Source organism: Trachypithecus francoisi, unplaced genomic scaffold (assembly GCF_009764315.1).
Source record: "Trachypithecus francoisi isolate TF-2019V2 unplaced genomic scaffold, Tfra_2.0 Lachesis_group19, whole genome shotgun sequence".
NCBI classification, from domain to species: domain Eukaryota; kingdom Metazoa; phylum Chordata; class Mammalia; order Primates; family Cercopithecidae; genus Trachypithecus; species Trachypithecus francoisi.
In genome coordinates, this window is record NW_022681464.1 from 6,631,283 (window position 1) to 6,657,163 (window position 25,881).

At 51.1% G+C, this 25,881-nt stretch overlaps 1 protein-coding gene across 5 annotated transcripts in view; it reads left to right on the forward strand.

Annotated features, from left to right (window-relative positions):
• Positions 1 to 10,848: 10,848 nt before the first annotated feature.
• SMAD7 (SMAD family member 7) overlaps positions 10,849 to 25,881 on the forward strand; it is a 30,928-nt gene continuing 15,895 nt past the window's right edge. Inside the window, exons 1-3 of one of the 5 annotated variants that reach the window (XM_033177786.1) lie at positions 10,849 to 11,742; positions 13,081 to 13,134; positions 18,643 to 18,717. In XM_033177786.1, coding sequence (XP_033033677.1) covers positions 11,130 to 11,742; positions 13,081 to 13,134; positions 18,643 to 18,717 — 742 coding nt within the window. In that variant the 5' untranslated portion in view covers positions 10,849 to 11,129. The other 4 variants (XM_033177787.1, XM_033177789.1, XM_033177790.1 and 1 more) reach the window with 4 other exon arrangements.

Sequence of the window (25,881 nt, forward strand, 5' to 3'; positions counted from 1 at the left end):
GCCAGGATGGTCTCCATCTCCTGACCTTGTGATCTGCCCGCCTCGGCCTCCCAAAGTGCTGGGATTACAGGTGTGAGTCATCATGCCCGGCCATTTCTTTACTTTCTTAATAAACTTGCTTTCACTTTGCACTTTGGACTTGCCCTGAATTCTTTCTTATGCGAGATCCAAGAACTCTCTCTTGTGCTCTGGCTCAGGACCACTTTCCTGTAACAGGAGGAAGATGGCCTATCTGGGACCTAATGAGCTCAGGTTGCCTTTGAGATGTCAACCAGGCAAATGGGACTGGAGAGCAAAGCAGAGACCTGAATTTTTTTTTTTTTTTTGAGATGGAGTCTCAGTCTGTCACCCAGACTGAAGTGCAGTGGTGTGATCTTGGCTCACTGCAACCTCCACCTCCCGGGTTCAAACGATTCTCCTGCCTCAGCCTCCTGAGTAGCTTGGACTACAGGCACATGCTACCACGCCCAGCTAATTTTTTGTATTTTTAGTAGAGACGGGGTTTCACCACGTTGGCCCGGAAGGTTTCGATCTCCTGACCTCGTGATGCGCCCACCTGGGCCTCCCAAAGTGCTAGGATTACAGGCGTGACCCATCGCGCCCCGCTGAGGCCTGATCATGTTCTGCCTCTTTGGCTGTAATGGTTGCCGCCAGTGAGAGGCACGGGTGACTGGCAGCCAAGGTAGAAGGAAGCCTTATCTTTCTCTTCCTCCCCTTTTGTATTCTTGGAATTGTGTGCCACTGTGCATGCATTGCCTATTCAAAAGTCAATAAAATAGAAAAAGCAAAGAAAAAGTACCAAATAAGATGGACTGAAGATGGGGACTCTCTGGGCTATGTAACCTTTATAATCTCTACTGGCTTGAACCTCATTTTACTGCATTTCTCCAGATTTTTCTTTTATGGCCTACCAGACTCTAACAATGCTAAATAACATCATCTTCCCCTAACCTTGAAAGCCTTCAAAAGAAATGTTTATGGGAGAGAGGGAGATCAAAACTAAATTGGGCACTGCAGAATCCTGCCCACTGGGTAACTCCTCTCCGTGAAAATGAATCCCTCTTCACTTCCTCCTTGTATCTCGTAATTACCAGGGGAGATATTTCCAGGACACAGGAAAATATGTATGACTCATAGTAGTACTAGAAAAGAACTAAAAACACTTACATTGTTTCCTCACTTACCCCTCTCTTATTCCAACAGGGAAAAGATTTCCCCAGTTTATTTGTTTGTTTTTATACTCAGATGCTAGCCTTACCTCTTTGACAGAGTTCTAACTGGTCCTTATAAAACCCACACAAGGGACTGGGCATGGTGGCTCATGGCTGTAATCCCATCACTTTGAGAGACCGAGGCGGGCAGATCACTTGAGGTCACTTGAGGTTCGAGACCAACCTGACCAGCATGGCGAAACCCCGTCTCTACTAAAAATACAAAAATTAGCTGAGTGTGGTGGCGCACGCTTGTAATCCCAGCTACTCAGGAGGCTGAGGCAGGAGAATCACTTGAATCCGGGAGGCGGAGGTTGCAGTGAGTCACAATCGTGCCACAGCACTCCAGCCTGCACGACAGAGCGAGACTCTGTCTCAAAAAACTAAAAACAAAAAACTCCCACACAAACACAATCCCAGCCACTAGAAAAAGTAGCTTCCTTCTTCATTACCCTATCACTTGGACAATTATCTCCTCTAAAAATTCATTTCCTAGTCGCGGAAGATTAGGCAAAATGTGCTTATTGGGCAGCTAGGACCTCAGAATCCATGATAATATGATAATTAGCATCTGTATACCACTTGGTTTACATAGCACTGGGCTCTTGCGGTGTAAATGTCTCCTCCCAGCAACCCCACCGTGAGGACTTTGTTCTTGGAGCCTCACACTGAGTCTGGCACACAGAAGACACAAGACATTGTTGATTCAGTGTTTGTTGTATGAGGAAGGTAGACAGACTAGAAACAGACTTCCTTAAGGTCTTGTAGCTAGTAACACAGAAAAGTCTATTGAATCCTAAAGCTGAGCTGAGGGCCTTTCTAGTCTCCTAGGTCTGCATCGGGAGAATGAGCAAGATGCCTTGGCCCTCACTCCTTCGGTGGATCCCCAGCACGTGCCAGGGGCAGCATGTGCGGTCACCTGTATGATCCCTTTGCTCTAGTCCCAATTCCCTACTACAGATAAAGCATCATTCACCCCTCTGCAAGCTTTCCGTTCTGATTCACGATTGCCAGTATGTCTCATAGCTCAGATCCTAACCAGCACTTACTAGGTGGAATTCAGCACTAAAGTGACCCATTAAAGACTTCTGGCAGAGGAATGGGGAAGATAAAAATAGGAAAAAAATCAGAAAACAGAAAGGGATAATTTGGTAGCCCAATGTGCCCAGTTGAGTGTGGCTGGAAGCTGGAATGAAGAACTTGTCTGCAACTTGGCCAGTGAGAAATAATACCAGGACCCATCAGGGTCCATCTGGGTTAGGCTCAACACTGATTTCTTTGCTTTGCTGTCTTTAAAATCAATTTTTTAGTACCTGTCGGGATCAGCCAACTGTATGGCTCACCGTCTATACGATAATGGCAAATGATACTTTTTTGTTGTTGGCATTTGAGAGCATTATTTAAGTACCTCCATTACTGAGGCATCTCAGCCAACTTCCCTGCTGAGGGTACTTCCCTTCTACTTGTCTTAAAACTGGCATAACTTCCTAACATGAACCAGTTTGACTCAGGGAAGGCCTGCTCTTGATCTGAGGGGTGGAGATCATGGCGATCTCTATAGTTATTTGAGGAGAAACTTCTCTGTAACCGTAGACGATCTAGTATTTTTCCCCCAAAGTTTTTCTACAGAGAAAACTGTCTTCTGAGGGAGGTGCCCTCCCAGACCACCCACTGCAGGGACCTCACTTTCATCACTGACTTCCTATGGCTTGGGGATGTTTATAGATAAAGTTATACACTTAAGTGATAAGTGTCGCTTGGGTATTGAAAAGTCAGCTCAAAGAAAACAAAATTTCGTTCCTTTCTCTCTCTTTTTTTTTTTTTTTTTTGAGACAGACCCTTGCTCTGTCACTTAGGCTGGTGTGCAGTGATGCAATCTCAGCTCACTGCAGCCTCTGCCTCAGGGTCTCAAGTGATCCTCCCATCTCAGCCTCCAGAGTAGCTGGGACTACAGGCACGCACCACCAAACCCAGCTAGGTTTTGTATTTTTCTTATTTATTTATTTATTTTTTTAGATGGAGTCTCGCTCTGTCACCCCGGCTGGAGTGCAGTGGCACAATCTCGGCTCACTGCAACCTCTGCCTCCCAGGTTCAAGCAATTCTCCTGCTCAGTCTCCTGAGTAGCTGGAATTACAGGTGTGAGCCACCACGCCCAGCTAATTTTTGTATATTTAGTAGGGAGAGGATTTCACCATGTTGGTCAGGCTGGTCTCGAACTCTTGACCTCAGGTGATCCACCCACCTCAGCCTCCCAAAGTGCTGGGATTACAGGCATGAGCCACCAGGCCTGGCCATAATTTTTGTATTTTTTGTAGGGACAAGTTCCCACTATGTTGCCCAGGCTGGTCTCCATCTCCTGGGCTCAGGCAACCCTCCCACCTCAGCTGTCCAAAGTGCTGGGATTACAGATATGAGCCACCATGCCAGGCCTTCTTCCAGGTGTGGTGGCTTATATTTGTAATCTTTTCTTATTTTTCTTTTTCTTTTTGATAGGAAAATTAGGACTCTGAGCACCTTTGCCTGGCTAGTCAACTCAGCCAATCTAGTCTAAAATATTTCTTCCTTTGGGAAACCTTTTGCGGCCTCTCCCGGACAGAAGAAGTCCCTTGACTTTCTGTTCTTAGAGTCAGTGCCTCCATTCTTGCTGCCGGGGTAGCACTGATCCCATTTCATGAGAGTTTGTGGCTCTCCTAGACTGTGGACTTCTTGAGGGCAAAGGCTGATTAATATTCACATTTATAACCCTCAGAGGTCTCTCCTGGTTCCTGGCTCCAATCAGCTCTGAATCAGTGCTGGCTAAATGAATTGAAAATCATGTGAACACATTTCTGTTCCAAAAAGCAAAGCTCTCATTTTCTCAGATTGGGCAGGCTCCTTCCTGTGCCTGTGTCATCTTGACAGCAGTATTTATCTTTTTTTTTTCTTTTTTTTTTTTTTTTGAGATGCAGTCTCACTTTGTCGCCCAGGCTGGAGTGCAGTGGGGTGATCTCAGCTCACTGCACCCTCAGCTTCCTGGCTTCAAGTGATTCTCCTGCCTCAGCCTCCCAAGTAGCTGGGATTACAGGGGCACACCACCACACCTGGCTAATTTTTTCGTATTTTTAGTAGAGATGGAGTTTCACCATGTTGGCCAAGCTGGTCTCAAACTCCTGACCTCAGGTGATCTGCCCACCTTGGCCTCTCAAAGTGCTGGGATTACAGGCGTGAGCCACCGCGCCTTGCCCCGACAGCAGTATTTATTAGGCTGTCCATCCCAGGTTAGGACTTGCACCTGACTGATATCTGGAATGACTTTTGATTAGGATGGGCATGTTTCCTCGCTGACTCTGGCCACGGTCACGACGAAGCAGCCTCCACCTTGCTGTCTGGGATGAGACATTGGCCTCTGTTGTCACCAGCCTCTTCCTGTAGCAACTGCCTCACAGAGAGAGAAGCCATCTACAGCATCATTTCCACGTGGGATCTTGCCAACTTGTCCTTTTCTACAAGGACATCAGCACAACGAATTTCAGGAAATGAGAAAAGCAAGCAGAGATTAAAAAAAATTAAATCTGTTTATTTTTGAATAAGTAACACATTCACATGGTTCAGAATTCAAAAGGTACAGAATTATACAGAGTAAAATTCCCCTCCCAGTTCTGTTCTTCATCTGTCCAGTGGCCCACCTTGGAGGAAACTGCTTCTATATGTGACTGTAGATTTGAGTGCCTCTGTTGTCCTCACTCTTTACTTTTTCTGGATGTTTCTCGTCTCCTCCATAGCAACATTCATTTCATCCTGCCCCCATTCCAATCTCTGATACCTAGTTGCATGCTCTGGATAGGCACCTGGCAAATGTTGGGGATCAGCTGACAGCTTGTCTGTAATCCAAGAATATTTGTGGAGTCCAGGCTTATAGTATCTTTGTTTGATAGTGAATTAGATGCATTTTCATTCACTTATATTCTTGTTCTTCCAAGAGAAGCCAAGAAGCGTTGATTATCCCATCAGCCTTCCTTGTACTGTCTTCCTTTCATAAGCCATCACTTCCATTTGTACTGTTGCCAGTTGAGGATGGTTTAGGGCTCACTCACACATTTTTCAGGGGATGATTGTGCAAGAAATGTTGATGTTTTCCAATACTTTTTTGGCCTCCTCAACTGTTTCTTCTTTTGGCTTGTGCAAGAAAAAAATCTTTACCCCTGTCCTCACTCCCATCAACATACACCCATACATGCTTTGGGGCCTCTCTCTGCCCTTCTCTTCTGGAATCCACTGAAAATGAGCAAAGAACTGAAAGGCAGAATCCTGTCTTCTCTAAAGAGGCGCTTTTCAGCTTTTACTTATCATTGTTTTGAGGTGTCAAGAGTTTTGGAGATTTTTTTCCCCTCCTCTTTCTCTCTCAAGTCAGGTCCCTCCAGAAGCCCGCCTCTCCCCTTGGCAGGTGTGGAGAATTCACCTGCGTTTTTGGTCACTTCCTGTGCACTCTACTGCCTTCCCTGGCTGCTCAGAAAACATGGGCCTTGGAGCAACTTCCTCCGACTTCCTCTCTCCTCTAGATTCCTAGCCAGCGGCCAGTCAAGAGGCAGCCCCACAGTCCTCTGGGCGGCAGGGGCCAGTGATTAAGTAGCCAGGTCTTTAGCTGATTCCATCCTTGTTTGTCATAACTCTGCTGCAAGTTATTTTGGTCTCTGTGACTTGTGGCGGCACCATGATTAGGGTTTGATTACTATCACCAAAGCGACTAAAAGATGAAAATAGAAGCCACAACAGGAAATAAACAACTGCAAATGAGCTATTTTATTCCATATTCCCTGCCAGCAAATGATTAGAATCAAATTCATTCACAATAGTTTGGTGAACTCTTAAACTTTTTCTTAAGGGTCAGAATAGTCTGAAACTGCATGTTTGCTGGCCTCCTTTGTGCCTGTGGAAGGGAAAGAAAGAAGCTACCTTTCTAGGCGCACCAGCCTGCCGGGAGTTCCTCTACTGCCAGGCTTCTGGCTTCTTTCTTGGAGAGGAGAGGAATAAGAATGTGATGGGGTGGGGCTATCAGGAAGGTTGGGATGTTAACTGATTCAGGGGATGCCAGGGAGCTATAAAGCAGCACCAATCATTGTAGCTACTTACTAAGCACCGCACCCCAGCTTCTACCTAGGGTAGCAAAATGGAAGAGGAAAGCCGTGTAGAGAGGGGTGACACCTGAATTAATACACCTACAATTACACTATATGGGAACATATCTCTGCAAGTACGTGCATGTTCCACCCAGACAAACTGTGACGTCAGACTCCACTCCTGAAACACCCATGAAACTTACCTGCCCTGTGTGTGCTCCAGCCTCTCATTACAGAGCCTTAGCACTACTGGCCAGATCTCCAAAAGATTCTTCAGATTCTCCATTTAGCCAAGAAGCTTAATTAGAATTATGACCTCTGCTTTCTCTGCTTATTGAAGTCCTTTCTGTTGCTATGAAGCCTGGTCTGACCACTCTAAAAAAGTGAAGATCTTTTAGGGAGACTCAGAACAGAGAGGGGATGGGACCCTCGAGGGCAGAAACTTGCCCAGAAAACCTTATAAACGCTGCCAAGTGCTCGCCTAACGTGGGGATTGCTGTTGGCCCAAGTTGCTTAACCAGTGAGTGGCAACGCCCCAGCCTGGAATCAGATTTTCTGACCTCTAGTCTGGTACTCTTTCTAAGGTGAAAATATGATACATTTCCCGGACACCTTAAAAATACCATTTCTGTCTCTTTCGCCTTCCATTGCCTATTGTGATAGGCCTCCCAAAGTGCTGGGACTACACCCCTTCTCCATTCTCTTCTGTGCTTTCTGGGCTGCTGTCTTCACAGGTTGCTTCTTAGAATGTTTTATACACACACACAAGCTTTCGATGCCCTTTTCAACAAGCCATATTTTAATTTACAACAAAATTATGATGTTATACAACTGTAGCTTATGTGGCCTTACACAGTAAATGTTCAGAATGGCAGCTTCTGTCCTGTCCAATAGGGTTCTGTACTGCTTGGGGCATCCTACTGTCTTCCAAGTCAATAAGTGTTAGGATCTCCTTGCCTGGAGATGATCATGTAAGCCATGTTGCTGATTTCTTCTGGAATTTATGTTACCAAAGGTACTTTTGGTGGGGTGGAGGAAGGTTCCAAATGCCCCTTAAGCCCTAAGTGTTGATTTTTAATTATTTATTAAGCATCTACTATTGTATTAATATGTTATAAGTCTTTTTAATTGCTGGAGGGGGAGAGGGCTTGAGCTCTAAAGGTGGCTAAGATTCATTCCTGCCTTTTCCTTTTAAGAACATATAATTTAGCTGAGGAGATGTACATTTCATCTTTTTCTTTTTTTTCCTTTTCTTTCTTTCTTTCTTTCTTTTTTTTTTTGAGACAGAGTCTCACTCTGTTGCCCAGGATGGAGTGCAGTGGCGCGATCTCAGCTCACTGCAACCTCTGTCTCCCGGGTTCAAGCAATTCTCCTGTCTCAGCTGGGATTACAGGCACGTGCCACCTGCCTGTTTAATTTTTGTATTTTTAGTAGAGACGGGGTTTCACCATATTGGCCAGGCTGGTCTCAAACTCTTGACCTCAGGTGATCCACCTGCCTCAGCCTCCCAAAATGCTGGGATTACAAGCGTGAGCCACCGCGCCCGGGCACATTTCACCTTTTCTAAAGATTATTTTAAGGCCGGGTGCAGTGGCTCACGCCTGTACTCCCAGCACTTTGAGAGGCCGAGGCAGGTAAATCACTTGAGGTCAGGAGTTCCAGATCAGCCTGGCCAACATGGTGAAACCGCGTCACTACCAAAAATTACAAAAATTAGCCAGGTGTGGTGGCAAGCGCCTGTAGTTCCAGCTACTCCGGAGGCTGAGGTGGGAGACTCATTTGATCTGGGGAGGCGGAGGCTGCAGGAAGCCGAAATCGAGCCACTGCACTCTAGCCTGGGTCGAGTGAGACTCTTAAAAAAAAAAAAAAAAAAAAATTCTTCAAAGCCCCCAATGAGTTTCACTGCGGGCCTGATCTCACAATTCTCAATGGCTTTTTTTTTAAATCGTATTTCACTGAATATGAAGTGAGGTTAGATCACCATGCCAACCAGTGGCCTCATCAATACTGATGTGTGTGTATTTAAATAATTACGTTTCTCAGAGCCATCAGCTTTCACGCTGTATATGCGTTCATGCCCTAGCAATGCCATGCCCGTTTCTATGCAGTAACTCGCCAGCTTGGGTATATGTTTCTTCGGGATCTGGGGTCAAGGTATAAACTCTCTGACCCTAAGCACCTTGAAAGCTATGAGGCCCAGAAACAGGCCCTGCATGCAAATGAATGCCCTAGGCAGGTCTGCTCGCTGGGTAACCTTCCCGCGTCAGGAGGCAGGGTGGCGGGTGGCGGAGGTCTTCCGGGCTCGGGAGGAAACCTGCCGGCGGCGCGCAGGCGAGCCCCCGCCTCCCGCTCCCCTTCTCCCGCCAGGATGCTGCCCCTCGCAGCTCGTCAGTCGGCCAAATGCATTCCATAGCTGTGCACAAGACACACTTCTCCAGGCAGTCCTAGAAACCGGAGCCCGGAGCAGAGAGGGCGGGAGGGAGCGCGCGGCCGCCGCTGAGGTCATATTCACGCCGCCTCCCCGCCCTCGGCGGCTGTTCCCCTCAGCGCACACTTCCCAGGGCCTCGGTCCAGTCCGGTATAAATGTCTTTTAAACCGAGACAGCGCTCTCCTCCCCTTGCCCTCCGGCGCGGCCAAGGGATCCGCCGCCAGGGCCTTTAAAACAAAACCAATGAATGAAGCGCTAGAGCGAGCGCGCGCGAGATGGCCACCGCGAAGCCCAGCAGGGTCGAGATCGGGCCACCGACCCGCTCGCTCAGCTCCAAAACTCGCAGCGAAGCCCTCTCAGTGCTCCCTGCTTTTCCAATTTCTCCATGGCTCCGGCCGGGGCTCAATCGATTCTGGGAGCTTCTCTGCCCCCCACCTCTCTCTCCCCTCCGTCGGTACCCCATCTACAGACCCGGGAGGGGGTGGTGGTGGCGGGGGGTTGGGGGGAGAAATAGCTTTTAGAAACCCGATCTGTTGTTTGCGAAACACAATCGCTTTTTTTTTTTTTTTTTAAAGCGACAGGGTGTCTAGACGGCCACGTGACGAGGCCGGAGCCGGGCGCGCCACTGCGCAGTGGAACCAGCCGAGCAGAGGGCCGGAGGGAGGGGTGCGGGGGGGCGGGGAGGAGGCGGCGGCGGCGGCGGCGGCGGCGGCTGGGGGCGGGGGAGGGAAGGGGGAGGAAGGGGGAGGGAAAGGGGCGGGGGCGGGAGGCCTTGCGGGAGGCGGCGAGCCCTGGGCACACTCGCTTGCTGCTCGGCGCACTGAAGATCTTGTTCCCGAGCCGCGCCAGTCGAGCCAGCCGGGCGCCGTGCTCGGTCCGCTCGCCGCGCGGGAGAGAGCTGCCCCAGACAGAGCCAGTCCGCCGGCGCCGAGCCGCCGAACGCCCGGCCCCTGAGCCCCTGAGTGCGGCGCGGCGAGTCCCTGGCGGCGGCAGAAGGACCCGAGCGCCAGGAGAGGGCGGACCGGGGACAAGGAGGCTCCCGGGCGCGACGAGGAGAGTCTCGGAGGAGGAGGCGCCGAGAGGACACCGGGGCCTCCTGCCGCCGCTGCTGGGTTCAGGCGAGCAGCCCATGCGGGGACCCTCGGCGGCCAGCCGCGGCCAGGGGAAGGGACACCGGCGGCCCCCGCACTAACAAGCAGCTTGTGCCCAGTGGGGGCGAGAACGCGCGACCCGCCTGGGGCCCGCCGCCGCCGCCGCGCCGTCCTCCCCCGCGCTGTCAGCCTCGCCGGGCTCAGCCGCCGCCGCAGCATCTTCTGCCCCTGCGCCCCCGCCAGCCTCGAGGAAGTCCCCGCCGAGGACCTGGGCCCCCAGGAGCGCAGGAGGAAAGACCAGAGACTCCCCTGAACCACCCAGATGCGCAGGATTGAAGCGGTCTAGCCAAAGCTTTCTGTGGATTAAAAAAATACACGATTTTTTTTTTTTTTGGCAGAAGGAGAGGAAGACCAGCGGGGCTTTGCAAAGAAAAAGGGGGGGGGATGTAACTCGTGGATACATTTTTCCACCCCTGAAACATCTTGTTATACTTTGTAAACATTTTCTTTTTTTAAATCCCAGCTCCAGCCGGACGCCCCCAGACCTCAGAGGTTCGAGGAGGTGGTGTTTTTCATTTGGGGCTTTGCATATTTGGTTGTTAGGTTTTGCGAGAGCCTTCTTATTTCGCCAGACATCTCATGCGGGGTGAAGTCCACTCGGCCCCCTCTCCTGAGTCTTCGTGTGCACGGAATTCGAGGAGATCCGGTTACTAAGGATATAGAGAAAAAAATAAATTGCGTGCTTGCTTTTTTTTTTTAATTGCCTGCTTCTCCCCACCCCCAAATTAAGTTGCTTAGCAAGGGGGAAAGAGGCTTTTTCCTTCTTCCAGCAGCCCAGCCGAACGCCTTTCGCTTTTTTGCCCCCGCGGACCTTCCATGTAGGAAGCCGAGGCTGGCGAGCCCGACATTCGGGAGCCACTGCGGGGGGGCCTCTTTTTGGGGAGGCGCCGACGGGGGCAGGCTCGGCCGTCCCCAGGGAAGCGGCGGCCGGGTTCCTCCGGGGCGCGCCGGGGCCGGAGAGCGGCGCAGGGCGCGGGCCGCGCGGGGTGGGGCAGCCGGAGCGCAGGCCCCCGATCCCCGGCGGGCGCCCCCGGGCCCCCGCGCGCGCCCGGGCCTCCGGGAGACTGGCGCATGCCACGGAGCGCCCCTCGGGCCGCCGCCGCTCCTGTCCGGGCCCCTGCTGCTGCTGCTGTCGCCTGCGCCTGCTGCCCCACCTCGGCGCCCGACTTCTTCATGGTGTGCGGAGGTCATGTTCGCTCCTTAGCCGGCAAACGACTTTTCTCCTCGCCTCCTCGCCCCGCATGTTCAGGACCAAACGATCTGCGCTCGTCCGGCGTCTCTGGAGGAGCCGTGCGCCCGGCGGCGAGGACGAGGAGGAGGGCGCGGGGGGAGGTGGAGGAGGAGGCGAGCTGCGGGGAGAAGGGGCGACGGACAGCCGAGCGCATGGGGCCGGTGGTGGCGGCCCGGGCAGGGCTGGATGCTGCCTGGGGAAGGCGGTGCGAGGTGCCAAAGGTCACCACCATCCCCACCCGCCAGCCGCGGGCGCCGGCGCGCCCGGGGGCGCCGAAGCGGATCTGAAGGCGCTCACGCACTCGGTGCTCAAGAAACTGAAGGAGCGGCAGCTGGAGCTGCTGCTCCAGGCCGTGGAGTCCCGCGGCGGGACGCGCACCGCGTGCCTCCTGCTGCCCGGCCGCCTGGACTGCAGGCTGGGCCCGGGGGCGCCCGCCAGCGCGCAGCCTGCGCAGCCGCCCTCGTCCTACTCGCTCCCCCTCCTACTGTGCAAAGTGTTCAGGTGGCCGGATCTCAGGCATTCCTCGGAAGTCAAGAGGCTGTGTTGCTGTGAATCTTACGGGAAGATCAACCCCGAGCTGGTGTGCTGCAACCCCCATCACCTTAGCCGACTCTGCGAACTAGGTGAGAAGTTGTCCCCTTACCCCCGACATTTTCCGGCGCGCCAGTGCTGGAAGAAAAGCCCTTAGGGCAGTGCGTTTGTGCAGCCACCCCTCCAGGGGGAGTGTGCATGCCCTCCTGAGAGGAGACTGGGGGCCGAAAGTAGAGAAGGGACATGGGGAAACTCAAAGGGCATTCCCCTGGGGGTTCCCTTCCAGGATTTCTCCTGTGTTGCCCCGAAGGGGTCTATGGGCACTGCTCCTGCACGCAGTTTGCGGTTAAAAATTAGACGCCTTCATTTCCGGATCAACAAGGGGGTGCAGAGGGAGGTGGGGGGTCACGCCTCCCCGCACCCGGAAAGGCGTTGAGGTGTGTGACCGAGTTGGATTTGGTCCAGGCCCGCGAAGGAAGGCTGGGAGAAGCGTGCTATAAAAAGGCTGGAAGGTCTCCGTATTTACTCCTTCAGTAAATAAGGAGAATCAAGTCGAACACAAGTGGCCCAGATACTGTCGTGGCCGCGTAGCTTTTGGAGTTTTGGGGCAAAGAGAGTTGGATGGAAGGCCGAACTGGGTATCTGTCTCCTTTCAACTCTGCCAGCCCCAGGGTGCAGAGGAACAAACAGCCAGGAGAAGTTGGGTGTCCCCTACTTTTTCCTTCCTTCCGCACAGATAAGTCTATAGATTAGTGGGGCCCGGCGCCTCGGTGACGTTGTCGCCCCTTAACAGCGCTGGGGCCTGGGCTTCTCAGCTGAGACCCTAAAACTTCTTTCCTTTTATCATCTCAGTTTTTTTCATTCCCTCCTTTTCTGTATGTCTCTGTACACGGAGTGTGATGTGAGGGTTCACCCCGGGCGACGGCAGATCCCCCAAGTTCACCAGCACGCTTGGGCTGCATCTCCCGAGTGCGCTGGGAATGGGGAGCCCCGTGTCCCCCGCGCGGGTGCCCAGCGGACCGGCGGGGGCGGAGGTGAATTGCACCCCTGGGGGGCGGGCCAGGGCGGGGAACCGAGGTTGCTGGGAGCTGGGTCTGGAGTCCGAGGACGGGGAGGGGGTATGGTCGCCCCCCGCCTTGTGAACTGTGAAGTGCGCGGCCCCGGCTGAGCCGGTGGTTTCCAGCCGGGCCAGCCGAGCGCGGCGGCGGCGGCCGCAGACGTGGAGGAGCGGAGCGCCGAGGCTGGCGCCAGGCGGCCTCTTTTGTTTATCTGACAGCTAAATATCAAGGCAATCACCGCCTCGCGGCCCTGCCTCCAACCCCCACAGCTAAGACAAACAGTTGGGCTAAAAGAATGCTTCTGTTATCGTAAGTTTCTATCTCTCTTCTCATGGCTGGGCCTTTATTTTTCTCTTGCTTTTTTAATTTCAGAGTCTCCCCCTCCTCCTTACTCCAGATACCCGATGGATTTTCTCAAACCAACTGGTGAGTAGATGATTTTTAAAATATCCTACCGATCTTAAGTTAGAAATAGAGCCTCTAGAACCTGGCTTTTTGTGTGTAGGCAAAGGCCTGGAGAGGTGCTAGGCTTGCTTCTCTTCACGTTGGTTCTAGGTTTCCTCTGTTGGAAGTTTACTGAATTTTTCTGTTGTGGCTGGGTTTTTGTTTTGTGTTTTTGCAAAGATGTTCCCTTAATATGCTTTACATTTTGTTCCTTTTTCCTGTATTTGCGCTCTGTAGCCGGTGGGCTCAGCTTTAATACGTGGAGGCTTTAGTCCAGAAAGAAGTGTCTTGGGAACCAAATAGGACTGGTTGATGGAGACTTCGTGAGTGCCAGGAGCATCAACGGCAATAATGGAAAGCGTGATTAGATAGATGGGAAGACGGTTTAAAAAGGTTCAAAGAAGACTTTGGTCTGGAGTAGACACTGGAACGTTTCAGAAGTATAGGCAATAGCCAGTGAAAGGAGGGTAGGTTCCCGCTGCCCCAGTCACCTGCAAGTCAGTCCTCTCCCGGGGTTTTCTCAGTATTCCCCATAGGGGCCATCAAAGTGTTGAGCACAGCTCTGCCTGTCTGTTGCTCGGTCACTGACTGGCATGGAGCCAGGGCAGAAGCCCGTCTGAGACTGGCACCAGTCCTGTTGTGGTTGTCTGCATTCAACTTCTGGCCGGCAGTAGCACAGGAGTCCGTCCCTGGACATCATAGTGCTGGGGACAGGGTCAGCAAAATGAACTTCGGGGTGACAACAAGGACAAACCCCAATTCCTGGAGCTCCTTCTTACAGTAGGAGCTAGATCTGTGTACTCAAAGTACAGGCCGTATGTAACCTTGGTTTTTGTTCTTGTATACTGGTGCCTGAAAAGTCATTAATACTTGGGACATTTTTATTTTGCCAAGGTTCTGGGAGAAGGAAAAGTGAAGAGTTGGGCACCATTTAGCTCCTGGAATTCTGCAAGTCCTTCCGCCTTCTGCATTTTGGCTGTTGGGCCTTTCCTCTCACTAATTAAAAGTTTTGCTGGGGCGTTGTCATAAATTAAATACTTTAATGAACGTGTAACCGAAGCCCATAGTCTGCAGCCAGTCCTCCTGGGACTCCACCAGCTCCCTCGAGTTGGGAAGGCGTTCCTGCTTGCCGGTGCTGGTCTAATAAGTGGCCCGCAAAGCATGTGATATTTTGCTTTCGATTTACAAAACACCAGATAAATGGTTATTAATGAGGAGATAGCCAGCTCTCTGTATTTGTAACAAACATTAACTGGAATTACCAAGCTTTGTTTTCCTAAAGACTGTAACTTGACTGGGTTTTGGCTGAAAGAATCAAGAATTATTTTATGAAGTTAGTTTTCCAAGGGGCCACCTCTGACCTGTTTTTGTTTGTCCTTCCATATTCTTCAAATTTGGAGGTTTTCCTTAAAAGCGAGAGAACAGTGACCTTAGCCCCAGGGATAAAGATCAGCAGGGGTAAATGTTCCCAGAAACCTCCAGAAACCGTAGAAAAGAAAGGCCATGTTCCCTTGGGTTTCCTGCAGACACACTGGGATAAATCTGTTCTCAGGATTTAAGCAGTCATTCTGCCAGGCCAGGACCTCATTTTCGGTGAGTGGAGTGATATATTTATTCATTAGCAAGTGTTGACATTAGGTAGCAAAATGTGTGTAAACAGAGAAGCCACAAAGACAGGAATGTGCCATTTCCAAGGGGGAGAATAGTTCTCCAGATCAGCCAATAGGAAGTGATTAACCTGCCAATCGGAAACTAAGACAGCTGGTTGCTCACCCAAAATGTTTTGTTGAAAATAGAACAAAAAAAGAAATGAGAAAAGGCGCTGCTGTGTAAGAATTTAGCATCAGTAATAGACAAAGCCCCCACAAAGGGAATTGTCCTGCCACATTGGAGGACGGCCAGGTCTGGAGCTGGAGCACACCACCCCCCCACAGGTCTGGGGCTGGTTTTGCCAGCTGCTGTGGCCGGGGGCACTGAGGTCAGACCACAGATGGGCGCTGACCCAGGTCTTCATCCCCATTTTGCGTATGGGAGAATGTTTGGCCCGGGAATCTGCATGCACCAGTTACATTTTTCAGTTCCGAAGTCCTAGGTTGAATTTTTAGTCTTGGGTTACTAGGTGAAACAGGCACAAAGTTTTACAGTGGACAACTGTTAAAATCTTAACCAGTTGCACAACTAAAGGAATACGTCCTGTGCCTGTGAAGTCTCCATCTTGGGAAAAGGTGATGGGAATGGGGCTGGGTCCTGGTACCCCTGCAGCCCTTGGAGACACAGAGGGCTCAAAGCTAGGAGCTCCATTGTGCTGTAATTTAAGCCACTCTACTCAGCCTCTGGGAGGCCTGGACTTGAGACACCGACATACTGTGTGGTCCAGCCAGCAGAGCCATCTTTGAAAGAGTGTTCACATGACTGAACCTAGGGCAAGCCTGTTGTGACTTGTGGCTGTCAGAAGTCAGAAAGACACCCCTACCTCCGCATCCCACACGAATTTACTGTTTAAAGCTGGATCTCGGGGATAGCTGTGTGGGCTCTGCTTCCCGTGTTTCATTGCATGTAATGGTCTGAAAGGTTTGAAGAATGGCTGGCCTTTGCGGGTGGCTGGGTGAGCTCTTGAGGGCCCCAGGTGGCCAGTGTCCATTGGCAGATCCAGCCTCCACATCCAGGTCGGAAGTCTGGCATCTTGACCTGAGATCTGGCACTGCTTTTGCCTCTTAACTGAGGTGCCTCTTAACTTTTCCAGGCCTCTTTTAAAATCAGCATGATGAAAGAGATTAGGTCATTCATTCGTTCATTCTTTGCTTCATTCATTCATTTTACAGGCATGATGATGTGCCTATCTAGAAATGTGAGGATTCCGATGCAGTGCTATGTTCTTCTATAACCAGGGTTCATTTGAGTTCTGGGTGGGTGAACTACCTGGGGCAGAGCTGGGAACCTTGGGGTATACTTGTGGTGTGGTTGGTGGGTAGGGGCTCCTCTGTCTTTAACAGTACTTAGGAAGCCCGGAACGCAGTTGCTGAGACTATCGTGGGACTCCCAGCTCCTTTACCTCGTGCTGATTCTCAATAGTTCACTCCTTGGCTGCTCCCCAGGGTTGGGTTTTCAAAGACTCTGTTGGAGCTGCTCGGAGAAAGGAATGAGTCTTTTTCTCCCACAGAACCTAGCGCTTACCGAGTGCTTGGTAATACTTAGTGTTGCATGAGTCAGGAGTGGCCTAGAGCTTCTGTCTGCCAGCCAGCCTGGGCTCTGGGGAACAGGCGACACAGGCCTAAGGTGAGACCCTGACTTTAGAGATCTGTCTGTGCGGAGCTTTTCTGTGAGCGAGAGATGGAGGTATGGCTCCTTAAACCTTAAGGCCAGTCTGGATGGCCTGGCCACTGCCAGGAAAGAGGGTAGGGACTCCATGGCCTGCCTGCGGGGTGAGAGCCATGGGATAGGGCTGGACTCTTAGGTATAGCCCAGCTCACTGGGTGGCCCTTTGAGCTAGTCAGTGGTGCCTCAGTTTACCTGGGTGCCTGTGGTATACTTTGCTTCCTCACAGGGGTGGCAGTAAGGCTTAATTAACGTTTGTAAATCCCTCCTGAGATCAAAGCCACTGCAGACGGGCAGAGCACCATTTCATAAAAACGCTTGTGGTTGCCTGCGTGGAGCTGGCTTACCTTTGATCTGAGATGGGCTGACACCCTGAATGTGGTCCCAGCTCTGCTCTGAGATGCCCAGCTTTTCCTTTGAAACACACCTAGCCCCTGGGATTCTGCCAGAGGTGCGGGGGAGTGGCTGTGGATAAGTCATCATGTTTAATGTGGGGATGTCTTCTGTCTGGGAGGAGTGGGTTGAGAAGCCTATCTCTAGAAAATGATGAAGGCCATCAAAAAGGTTTAGAAAGTGCAGGGTATACACCATTTAACAAGTAACTCCATTTCCTGCCTGCCTCTATTGTTTTCTATTTGATTAAGTGTATCCTGTAAAACTGTATATTCATGTTAGGAATTAGACTTTACCCTGATAAAATGAGATTACACACACAGTCTTCTTTCTCCCCTGCCCACTGTGACCACCTCATCCCCACACCTGCCTCCACTTCTGCCCCTCCCCTGCTTAGGAGAGTTCTTGAAAAGTTGTCCTTCCAGCCTGGAGAATGTGGGAGAGGGAGTGACCCGGAGTTAGAGAGAGAACCTTAGCATTAAGTGGGGCAGACAGCAGAAACTCAAAGATGGTTTGGGGCTATGTGTAGGCCACTGAAGGATTCCCATGGGCTACTTGTCCCTGGCTGCTGTTTTTTTTTTTTGGCTTTCCTATTTGCCAGCCTGGCCGAGTGGTTTTGATTGGAAACCCACAGGGACATTGTCCTAGTGACCTGGGGTAGGAGGCCTGGTGTCTGCATGATCCAACCTGTTGTGTTTGCTGCGGACTTGGGCAACACCTTTCCTTAGCCAGGCTCTCTCCTAGGACTTCAGGGAGTTCGGCGCCGTCAGTGGTGCATGACAAGCTTACAGGGCCTTGTGTATTTGTGTTTCATGGGACTAATGAGTTGTGGTTCATGGACATTAGGTTTTGCTTTAATTGCTTGGAGGGCGGTTGTGGAGTCTCTGTTTCTCAGCTGGAATTGTCATTATCCTCATTAACGGTGAGGTCACTGTGCTGACTACCTGAGGGTGACAGAAGTTGAAGAGAAGCTTATAGTCTAGTTAAGGGCAGATGCAATCTAAAGGTAAAAATCAGTGAGGAAACTCCAAGTGTTGGGTGCCAAAGGTTTTATAGGAACTGAGGGCAGAGAGCCTTGCAGGTCTGGGGTTGCCTGGGAAGGTTTCCAGAGATGAGGGGTTTGGACTAGCCTGGGAGAGGTAGAACATTTCCCCTCCGGCTCAGAGCCTTGCTGAGAATGTTCTCTGTCTTGATCTGGTGGTGGTTACACAGGTGTATACATGAGTAATATTCATTGCGTCTACTCGGGATTTTGTATACTTTGCTCTACTTAAGTTACTCCTCAATTAAAAAAGGGGAAAGAAGTCCTTACAGCCCAACACCAATCTTGAGAATGTTCTCAAGAACTGGGAAACCTGTCTTTAAAAGGTTGAAGGCAGAGAGGACATGGGCTCCGAGGAGGGAGGCTTCTGCCCTTGATGAGGGATGACAGAGCAACCAGGGTTAAGAAAGTCCGACCCAAACCTCCTTTGACCTTGGAACCACCTAGTATCCTTAATGGGGGACTGGTAATGCAAGAGAAATTCCAGCCAGTCTGATTGAGCCTGACTTGAGTAATGATTAACTGGCCGCCCGGAGCCCAGACGGGTGACAAGGTGCTGTGGTCTGTCTTACGATGGGCAGCGAAGCCTGAGCAGACCATTAATAATCAGCATCAAGGCCACGAGTCAGCCTTTTGGAATGTGTGGTTTGTCTTTCATGCTGTTTAGAGCGTGCTTAAAGATGGATCTTGGTGTTTTTATTTGTGTATTTATTTCTTTCTCTCCCCTTTTCAATCCACAGCAGACTGTCCAGATGCTGTGCCTTCCTCCGCTGAAACAGGGGGAACGAATTATCTGGCCCCTGGGGGGCTTTCAGGTAAGATGCTTTCTCTTATTTTCTTGGAAGTTCCAGGGTTTCTTGAAATTGCTAGAGACTGGAGGAATGGGGGTGGCCTTCTGCCACCCCAGCTGGTCTGGACTTTATTCTCATTTTTATATGCCTTAAGCTGGATGCATTGGTGGTGACATTGTGGTACCTTTCAGCTCGTCATCCTGCAGTCCTTTACGCTCTGGACACTGGGTCTGTTCCGTGGACGGGGAGACGGGAGCGAGCTGGGGACTGCTTTGGTGTGTGGAGTGTTTCCCAGTTATTTTTAAGCAGCTCCTGGCTTAAGGGGCTTCAGCTTGGTGACTTCGGTGTCATTAACTCATGCATTTGAGCTCTTTTTTTGCTTGTGCTCTTTGTGCATGGGGGATGTAAAGGGAATGGACCCACCTTTAAGGAATTTGTTGAAGACAGATACCAAGCGTACCATGGGATTTCAGAGCAGATCTGAGGCTTCCCTCCCAAGTTCTGATTCCCAGCCCAGCTTGCTGCAGGATTTTGCAGCACATGTCCGGGCCTGGGAGCACCAGGGTGGGAGCACTGCCGACAGTGGGAGCTATAATGGTTCCCTAGCGGGGCAGGTTTTCCTTGGGGCACACAGGTGTGCATGAAGGCCTGGAACGCCAGTGCTGGGGAGTCACAGGAGTCACGGGGCTGGCTGAGAGGCACTGGGTAGCCAGAGCATTGTTGTTCCTGAGACTGTGAAAAGAGGACAGTACTTAGAGAAACTCACTGGCAATGTACATGGGATACATTACATGTTCTGAAGAAATCCTATTTCTACCTGTTTTTCCATCCCCACCGTATCATCACTAGATTTTCTAAGAACTGGCTGAAGCAAGAGGGAAAACAACCTTATAAACAAATTCCAGCAGAGTTTTGGGCATTTGGCATATTTCCTTGCCTGTAGGGTCAAGGGGTAGCAGCTCAAATAGAAGCTGTGCCCCGTTGTGGTGTATCCTCTAGTGTGAGGGGCATCCTCTTTTGTGGGGTGCCTACTCTGACTACTTGAAGTTCATTCCCGAACGGCTCCCTCTCAGGCTCCCCTCTCCAGGAACTGAGCTTGCTGAGAACGTCTTTAGGGAGACCTTTGTTTGTTTTCATTTCAGTGCAATATATACTCTGACTGTTATCCGAGACTGAGGGTATTGTTTATTCAAAGCTTCTAATGAGAATTAAGCAGGAAAAAGAGGGACCCAGAGAAGGGAGGGGGCTTCAGGCAGGACAGTGGGAGTGGACAGGGGGAGAAAAGGCAGCAGTGTGTGAACTGCATCTTTTCTGCTTTCTAAGGCTGAGAGAGTTCTTGAAAGAAAGAAGGCCAATGAGAGGAAAGGGTCTCAGCAGAATAACACGCTCAGGATGTTGTTAGATAGTTTTATTTTTTAAACCCTGTATGTGCAGGGAGGAGCCCCGGCCCCTCCAAACCACATGAAATAAGCAAGGGAAGTGGCAGCTTTTGAAAAGGTCCTTTCGGAAGGTTTGTCTTATTGATAACATCTTGTCTGTCTCCCCTGCTGGAGGAAATGACGACACCAGGCTGAGATGCCATCCTGAGCGCCTCCTCACCCGCCCATGCCATGTGACCTGTGAAGCCCTCACGAGATGGGTGGGCTTTTTTTTTTTTTTTGACAGTCTCGCTCTGTCACCCAGGCTGGAGTACAGTGGCATGATTTCGGCTCACTGCAACCTCCGCCTCCCAGGTTCAAGCAATTCTCCTGCCTCAGCCTCCCAAGTAGCTGGGATTACAGGTGCACCCACCACCATGCCCGGCTAATTTTTTGTATTTTTAGTAGAGACGGAGTTTCGCCATGTTGGCCAAGCTGGTCTCAAACTCCTGACCTCAGGTGATCCACCCGCCCCAGCCTCCCGAAGTGCTGAGATTACAGGTGTGAGCCACCGCACCCAGCCGATGGGTAGGCTTTTTGTTCCCCAAAGCTCTTCCAGTCCTAGAAAGAAACTGGGGGTAAAACAATCATTAACTCCTTCCCCTCACACCCCAGGCGATTGTAGACACAGGTATTAATAAGGAGCTGCCAGGAAGAAGCAGTGACTCCCTGAAGGGGCAGCGTGGCTTAAGAAGGCTGCAGAGGCCGGGCGCGGTGGCTCACGCCTGTCATCCCAGCACTTTGGGAGGCCGAGACGGGCGGATCACGAGGTCAGGAGATCGAGACCATCCTGGCTAACACGGTGGAACCTCGTCTCTACTAAAAACTACAAAAAACTAGCCGGACGAGATGGCGGGCGCCTGTAGTCCCAGCTACCCGGGAGGCTGAGGCAGGAGAATGGCGTGAACCCGGGAGGCGGAGCTTGCAGGGAGCTGAGATCCGGCCACAGCACTCCAGCCTGGGTGACAGAGCGAGACTCTGTCTCAAAAAAAAAAAGAAGGCTGCAGAAAGGAAAAAGAGGGGGCCCTCCACATGGAAAGAGCATTTGTTTTGAATTTCTTCTCTTGATTTACTAATTCCGAAGGCTTCAAAGTTTGAGCTCTTTCTTCTTTCAGTTCAGAGTTGGTGCAGTGTATTCATAATGGGCCATGGTGGGGAGGGTACAGTGTTTTGGGGGTTGATGTCACTGGCTTGGGGGCATCTGGAGGGGAGGCAATGGGCACAGAGAAAAACCTAGGGCTGTCCTCTTTGTAGCCAGAATGCCTTCCAAAAGGGAACTCTGTTGGCCCCGGTCCAGGGCAGAGAATTTTGTAAATGGAGAAAGCCCAAACCTCCTCCTTTTCACGAAGTTGATCCTTCCATGGGGGATGGCCTGGGTGTGTCTGCCTTGCTGAGGATGAGGCCAGTGCCTGGATGTGGCAGGGCTGGATGGGGGAAGGGGCATAGACACTGAGGTTGGGGGTTGGGAGCCTGGCAGCAAGGTGGGGAGCAGTGAAAATGCCTGTGAGGAGTTTCTCCCTCCTCCTCCTTGAAATAACCTCTCTGAGCCTCTTTCACAGGCCCTGTGTGCTGTTTTCCTTCCTGTCCTGCCCTGGCTGAGAGCGGGCTTAATGAATGGGGCTCAGTTTAGGGTGGGAGGAAGGTCGGCAGCAGGAGCCAGGGCTTGATTCTTTTGGCAAGGGAAGAAGGGAAAGAAAAAACAGCCAAATGTGAAAATGTGTGCCTCGGAGGTGGGGGTGGGGTGTGCTCAATGGCCTGTCCCCTCCTGAAATGCAGGGGTGACTCCAAGGCTGGCCCTTCCCTTTCCTGCGCCCTTGCAAACTGCCCGGGAGGAAGGGGAGTGGGTGGGTAGGAGCCTGGGGGCGGGGCTGCTGGCTGCAGGTTGGAATTCCAGCATTGCAGCTTTCTTTTGGGGGAGTGGTGGGGGTGGGTAGACGACAGGCCTGGTCGTTAGGGACTTGCAGTGAAACACACCCCACCCCTGCAAGTTTCCTCGGTCTGGGAAAACGGGACATTTTTAGAAGGCAGCGACTTGCTTCCAGGAGATTGTACTTTCATTTTTGACAGCTGGCTTTCTGAGACAGATGGATTGCTGGGTGCAGGCTTGTGTATGGATGTGTGTGTGTGTGTGTGTGTGTGTGTATGTGTGTGTGTGTGTTGGGGGGGGTGAGTGGGTGGTTGGGTGTTGCCACAGACGTGCAGAGAGACAGTCCCGTGCACAAACACATGAGAGTGTGCAGATGCCCACAGGCGGGCTCTGGGATAGGGTGGGTCCCTGTCGCTGGGGTGGGTTGATGTCAGGGTGGCCTCTCCAAGAGGTTGTGGACTTGGTGGGTGGAGTTTGTGAATTGATTCTGCATTGTGATTTGGCAGTCTGCGCCCGACCCTCTGGGATGGGTGTCTTTTGAAAGGCATGCAACTCCCGAACAGGCCCTTGTCGCTGCTTGGACGTGGATGTGTCATGGCTCAGGAAGATCACCTGAGAGGTCTTACGTAGCTGGGAAGCCTCTAGGCTCAGATCCGTCGTGGAAATGGAAAGGATTTGCTCCCAGAGCTTTCCGGGGATCACTGGGAATGCAAAGCATCTGTTGGAAGCTATCATCTTTGCAGCCTCCATCTGGAGTTTTTGTCTGGGGGCTTTCATTTTGCCTGTCTGCTGTCCTGGTTTGGGTGGGTTGAGGGAGCAGCATCTCCCTTGTGAGTTCTAGGTTGTTCAACTGCAGACTCATCTTCTAGCCTCCTCCTTTATGTATGAATGTCTGGAACTGGCTCGGCCTCAGCCATATGGACCTCCCCAGTTAAGGTAGGGATTGGAAGCCAGCAACCACTTGTAGTTATTTAAACTTCAAAAGAAATGCTCCCATGGGTCTCAAGGAGGGAGGTAGGAGGCAGTGGAGACAGAAGTGCTCACGGGCCCTGGGAAACCCCATCTCTTAGCTGTGCAAAGTCATACTTGTTGGAGAGACCCGGCACCAGGCCTCCAACCCAAGGGTGGCCAACTCTTTTGCTAAGGTCTTAAGATTCATCTGTGGCTACTAGTTCCCAAGTCTGGGGGATGGAAGCGTCCTTGAGTCAGTATCCATTCAGCATTCAAGAATGTTTCTCTCTCCGTCTCTTTGATCCCTGCTGGCATCTGTCATAGTCTCAGAGGAGAGCCTTCAAAAATACCTGTATAATCTGAAAATGCACCCCTGGCTCAGTCCACAGTTGACTTGGGTTCAAACCAAGTAGCGTAGGAAACATTGCTCCATCCTGTTTTAAGGAAAGTTAATCAGCTGCACGTGAACAATTATTCATTGTCTTGGAATTGTGATCGCGAACTGGGAACCTGGGCACCTGTTGCTCTGCTTTTAAAATTTTTTTTTATTTTTTTAAATTTTTTTCTTTTATTATACTTTAAGTTCTAGGGTACATGTGCACAATGTACAGGTTTGTTACATATGTATACATGTGCCATGTTGGTGTGCTGCACCCATCAACTTGTCATTTACATTAAGTATATCTCCTAATGTTGTCCCTCCCCCCTCCTTTAAATTAAGTCACCTCCCCATGCCTGGCTACAAAACAGCTCATGGTTTCACTGAGATCTCTAATGCCATTGTGGAGTGAGGGTGGGGGGCATAGGTTAAGCTCACAAGCACATGGGCCTTTCACCCAAGTGCTCATGAGCATGGACTTTGGGGGACTCAGGTGGACAGGTGCTTGTGACCATGAGCAAGCTCCTTCCTTCCCATCGCCTTAGTACCCTGCAGGCCACTGTGAGAAATGACAGTCTGGAACTCGAGACCTTCTGCCTCTCCTTAAACACCTGCCAACAGGATGAGTCAGGGCTAGGGCGGGCTCACCTGGTGCACACCCACACCCTGGTGAAGACCAGTCCTGGACCCCGCCTCTTCTGCAGTGCCCCAGGTCATGCACTTCCCCCTGGAGAAGGGCTTACTGATAAAACCCCTTTTGTCCTGGAAAGAATGTGGCAGTCAGGCAGGGGTTAAATACAGGGTGACAGCATTTAAAATCTCTGGAGCATATTTGGGCTGCTCTGCCGGCCAGACAAGATGGTCTGCTGCCTCATGCATCCTGTCCCCAGGCAGAACTGGGCCAGCAAAGGGAGAGGGGGCCAGGTGAAGGCCAGGCTTCGGGTGGTGTCACTTTTGGTGACGCTGTAGCACGCTGATTGCCCTTCACTTCCTACGGACACACACACACACACACATACACAGGCCTTTACAGCAAAGCCTGGCTGTAGCTGCGTAGACTTGTACACCTATGGGACCTCCGTGGCAAGCTCAGAGCCAGTGGAGCAGTGAAAAGGAGGAAATGCTGAAGAATTCATGATCAAGTTTGGCTTCCTTTGCTTCTTCTTCAAATTTTTTTAATTTTTAATTTTTTATTTTTTTTTGTAATTTGAGACGGAGTTTTGCTCTGTCACCCATGCTGGAGTGCAATGGCAGGATCTCGACTCACTGCAACCTCTGCCTCCTGGGTTCAAGCGATTCTCCTGCCTCAGCCTCTGAGTAGTTGGATTACAGGCATGTGCCACCATGCATGCCTAGCTAATTTTTGTATTTTTTGTAGAGACAGGGTTTTGCTATTTTGGTCAGGCTGGTCTCAAACCCCTGACCTCCGGTGATCTGCCTGCCTTGGCCTCCCAAAGTGCTGGGATTCCAGGCGTGAGCCACTGCGCCTGGCCTCTTTGCTCCTCTATTATTGCTGTTACTGTGCCATAATTCCTTGCAGAATTATGATGGCCAGGCTGGTCTTTATTCCCTTCGGTCCAGGCCTTGAACTTGGAGCAGCATCCTCAAAGCAGTTGTCTTCACCTGGCAGAAGAAAAAAAAGGTATAAAGTGCTAGTTCCTAGACTTGCTCACCACACAAAAATGCCTCGGGATTCAGCTTCCCAGATAGGTTTTTTGCTTGCTTGTAGAAACATTTGAGAGAAAACTATTATTAAGTGTACACGGTCCACTGTTTTGCTTTGCTGTCATGAATGCGATTGTAAAAGGGACCCATGGGACCGGGTTTCCTTTTGGGGCGATGAAAATGTTCTGGAACTGGAGAGTGGTGATGGTTGCACAGTTCTCTGAATGTATGTGTATTTTACCACAGTTTTGACCAAAAAAATGGCCAGCGGTAGGTTTTAAATACATGCAGATACTTGGATAATCTATAAGGAACAATGATTGTGGAGAGTAACATTGGAGAGACTTCGGTTAGTTGCCTGGGACCTGATGATGGTAGACATTTGTTTTGGTGGCAGCCCTGAGGTCGCATGGGAAGTACATTGATGGGCCAGGGAGCAAGGCTGATAGCCTGCCTGGGATCTCTGATATGTGTGTGTGTGTGTGTGTGTGCGCGCGTGTGTGTGTGTTTTGAGATAATGTGTCACTCTGTCACCCCGGCTGGAGTGCGTGGTGCGATCTCGGCTCACTGCAACCTCCACCTCCCAGGTGTGTGTGTGTTTGTGCATGTGTGTGCGTGTGTGTGTGTTTTGAGATAGAGTGTCACTCTGTCACCCCGGCTGGAGTGCATGGCGTGATCTCAGCTCACTGCAACCTCCACCTCCCGGATTCAAGCCATTCTCATGCTTCAGCCTTCCTAGCAGCTGGAATTACAGGTGTGCAACACCATGCCTGGCTAATTTTTTTCTAGCAGAAAGGGGGTTTCACCATGTTGGCCAGACTGGTCTCGAACTCCTAACCTTAAGTGACCCACCCAACTTGGCCTCCCAAAGCGCTGGATTATAGGCGTGAGCCACCACGCCTGGCCTT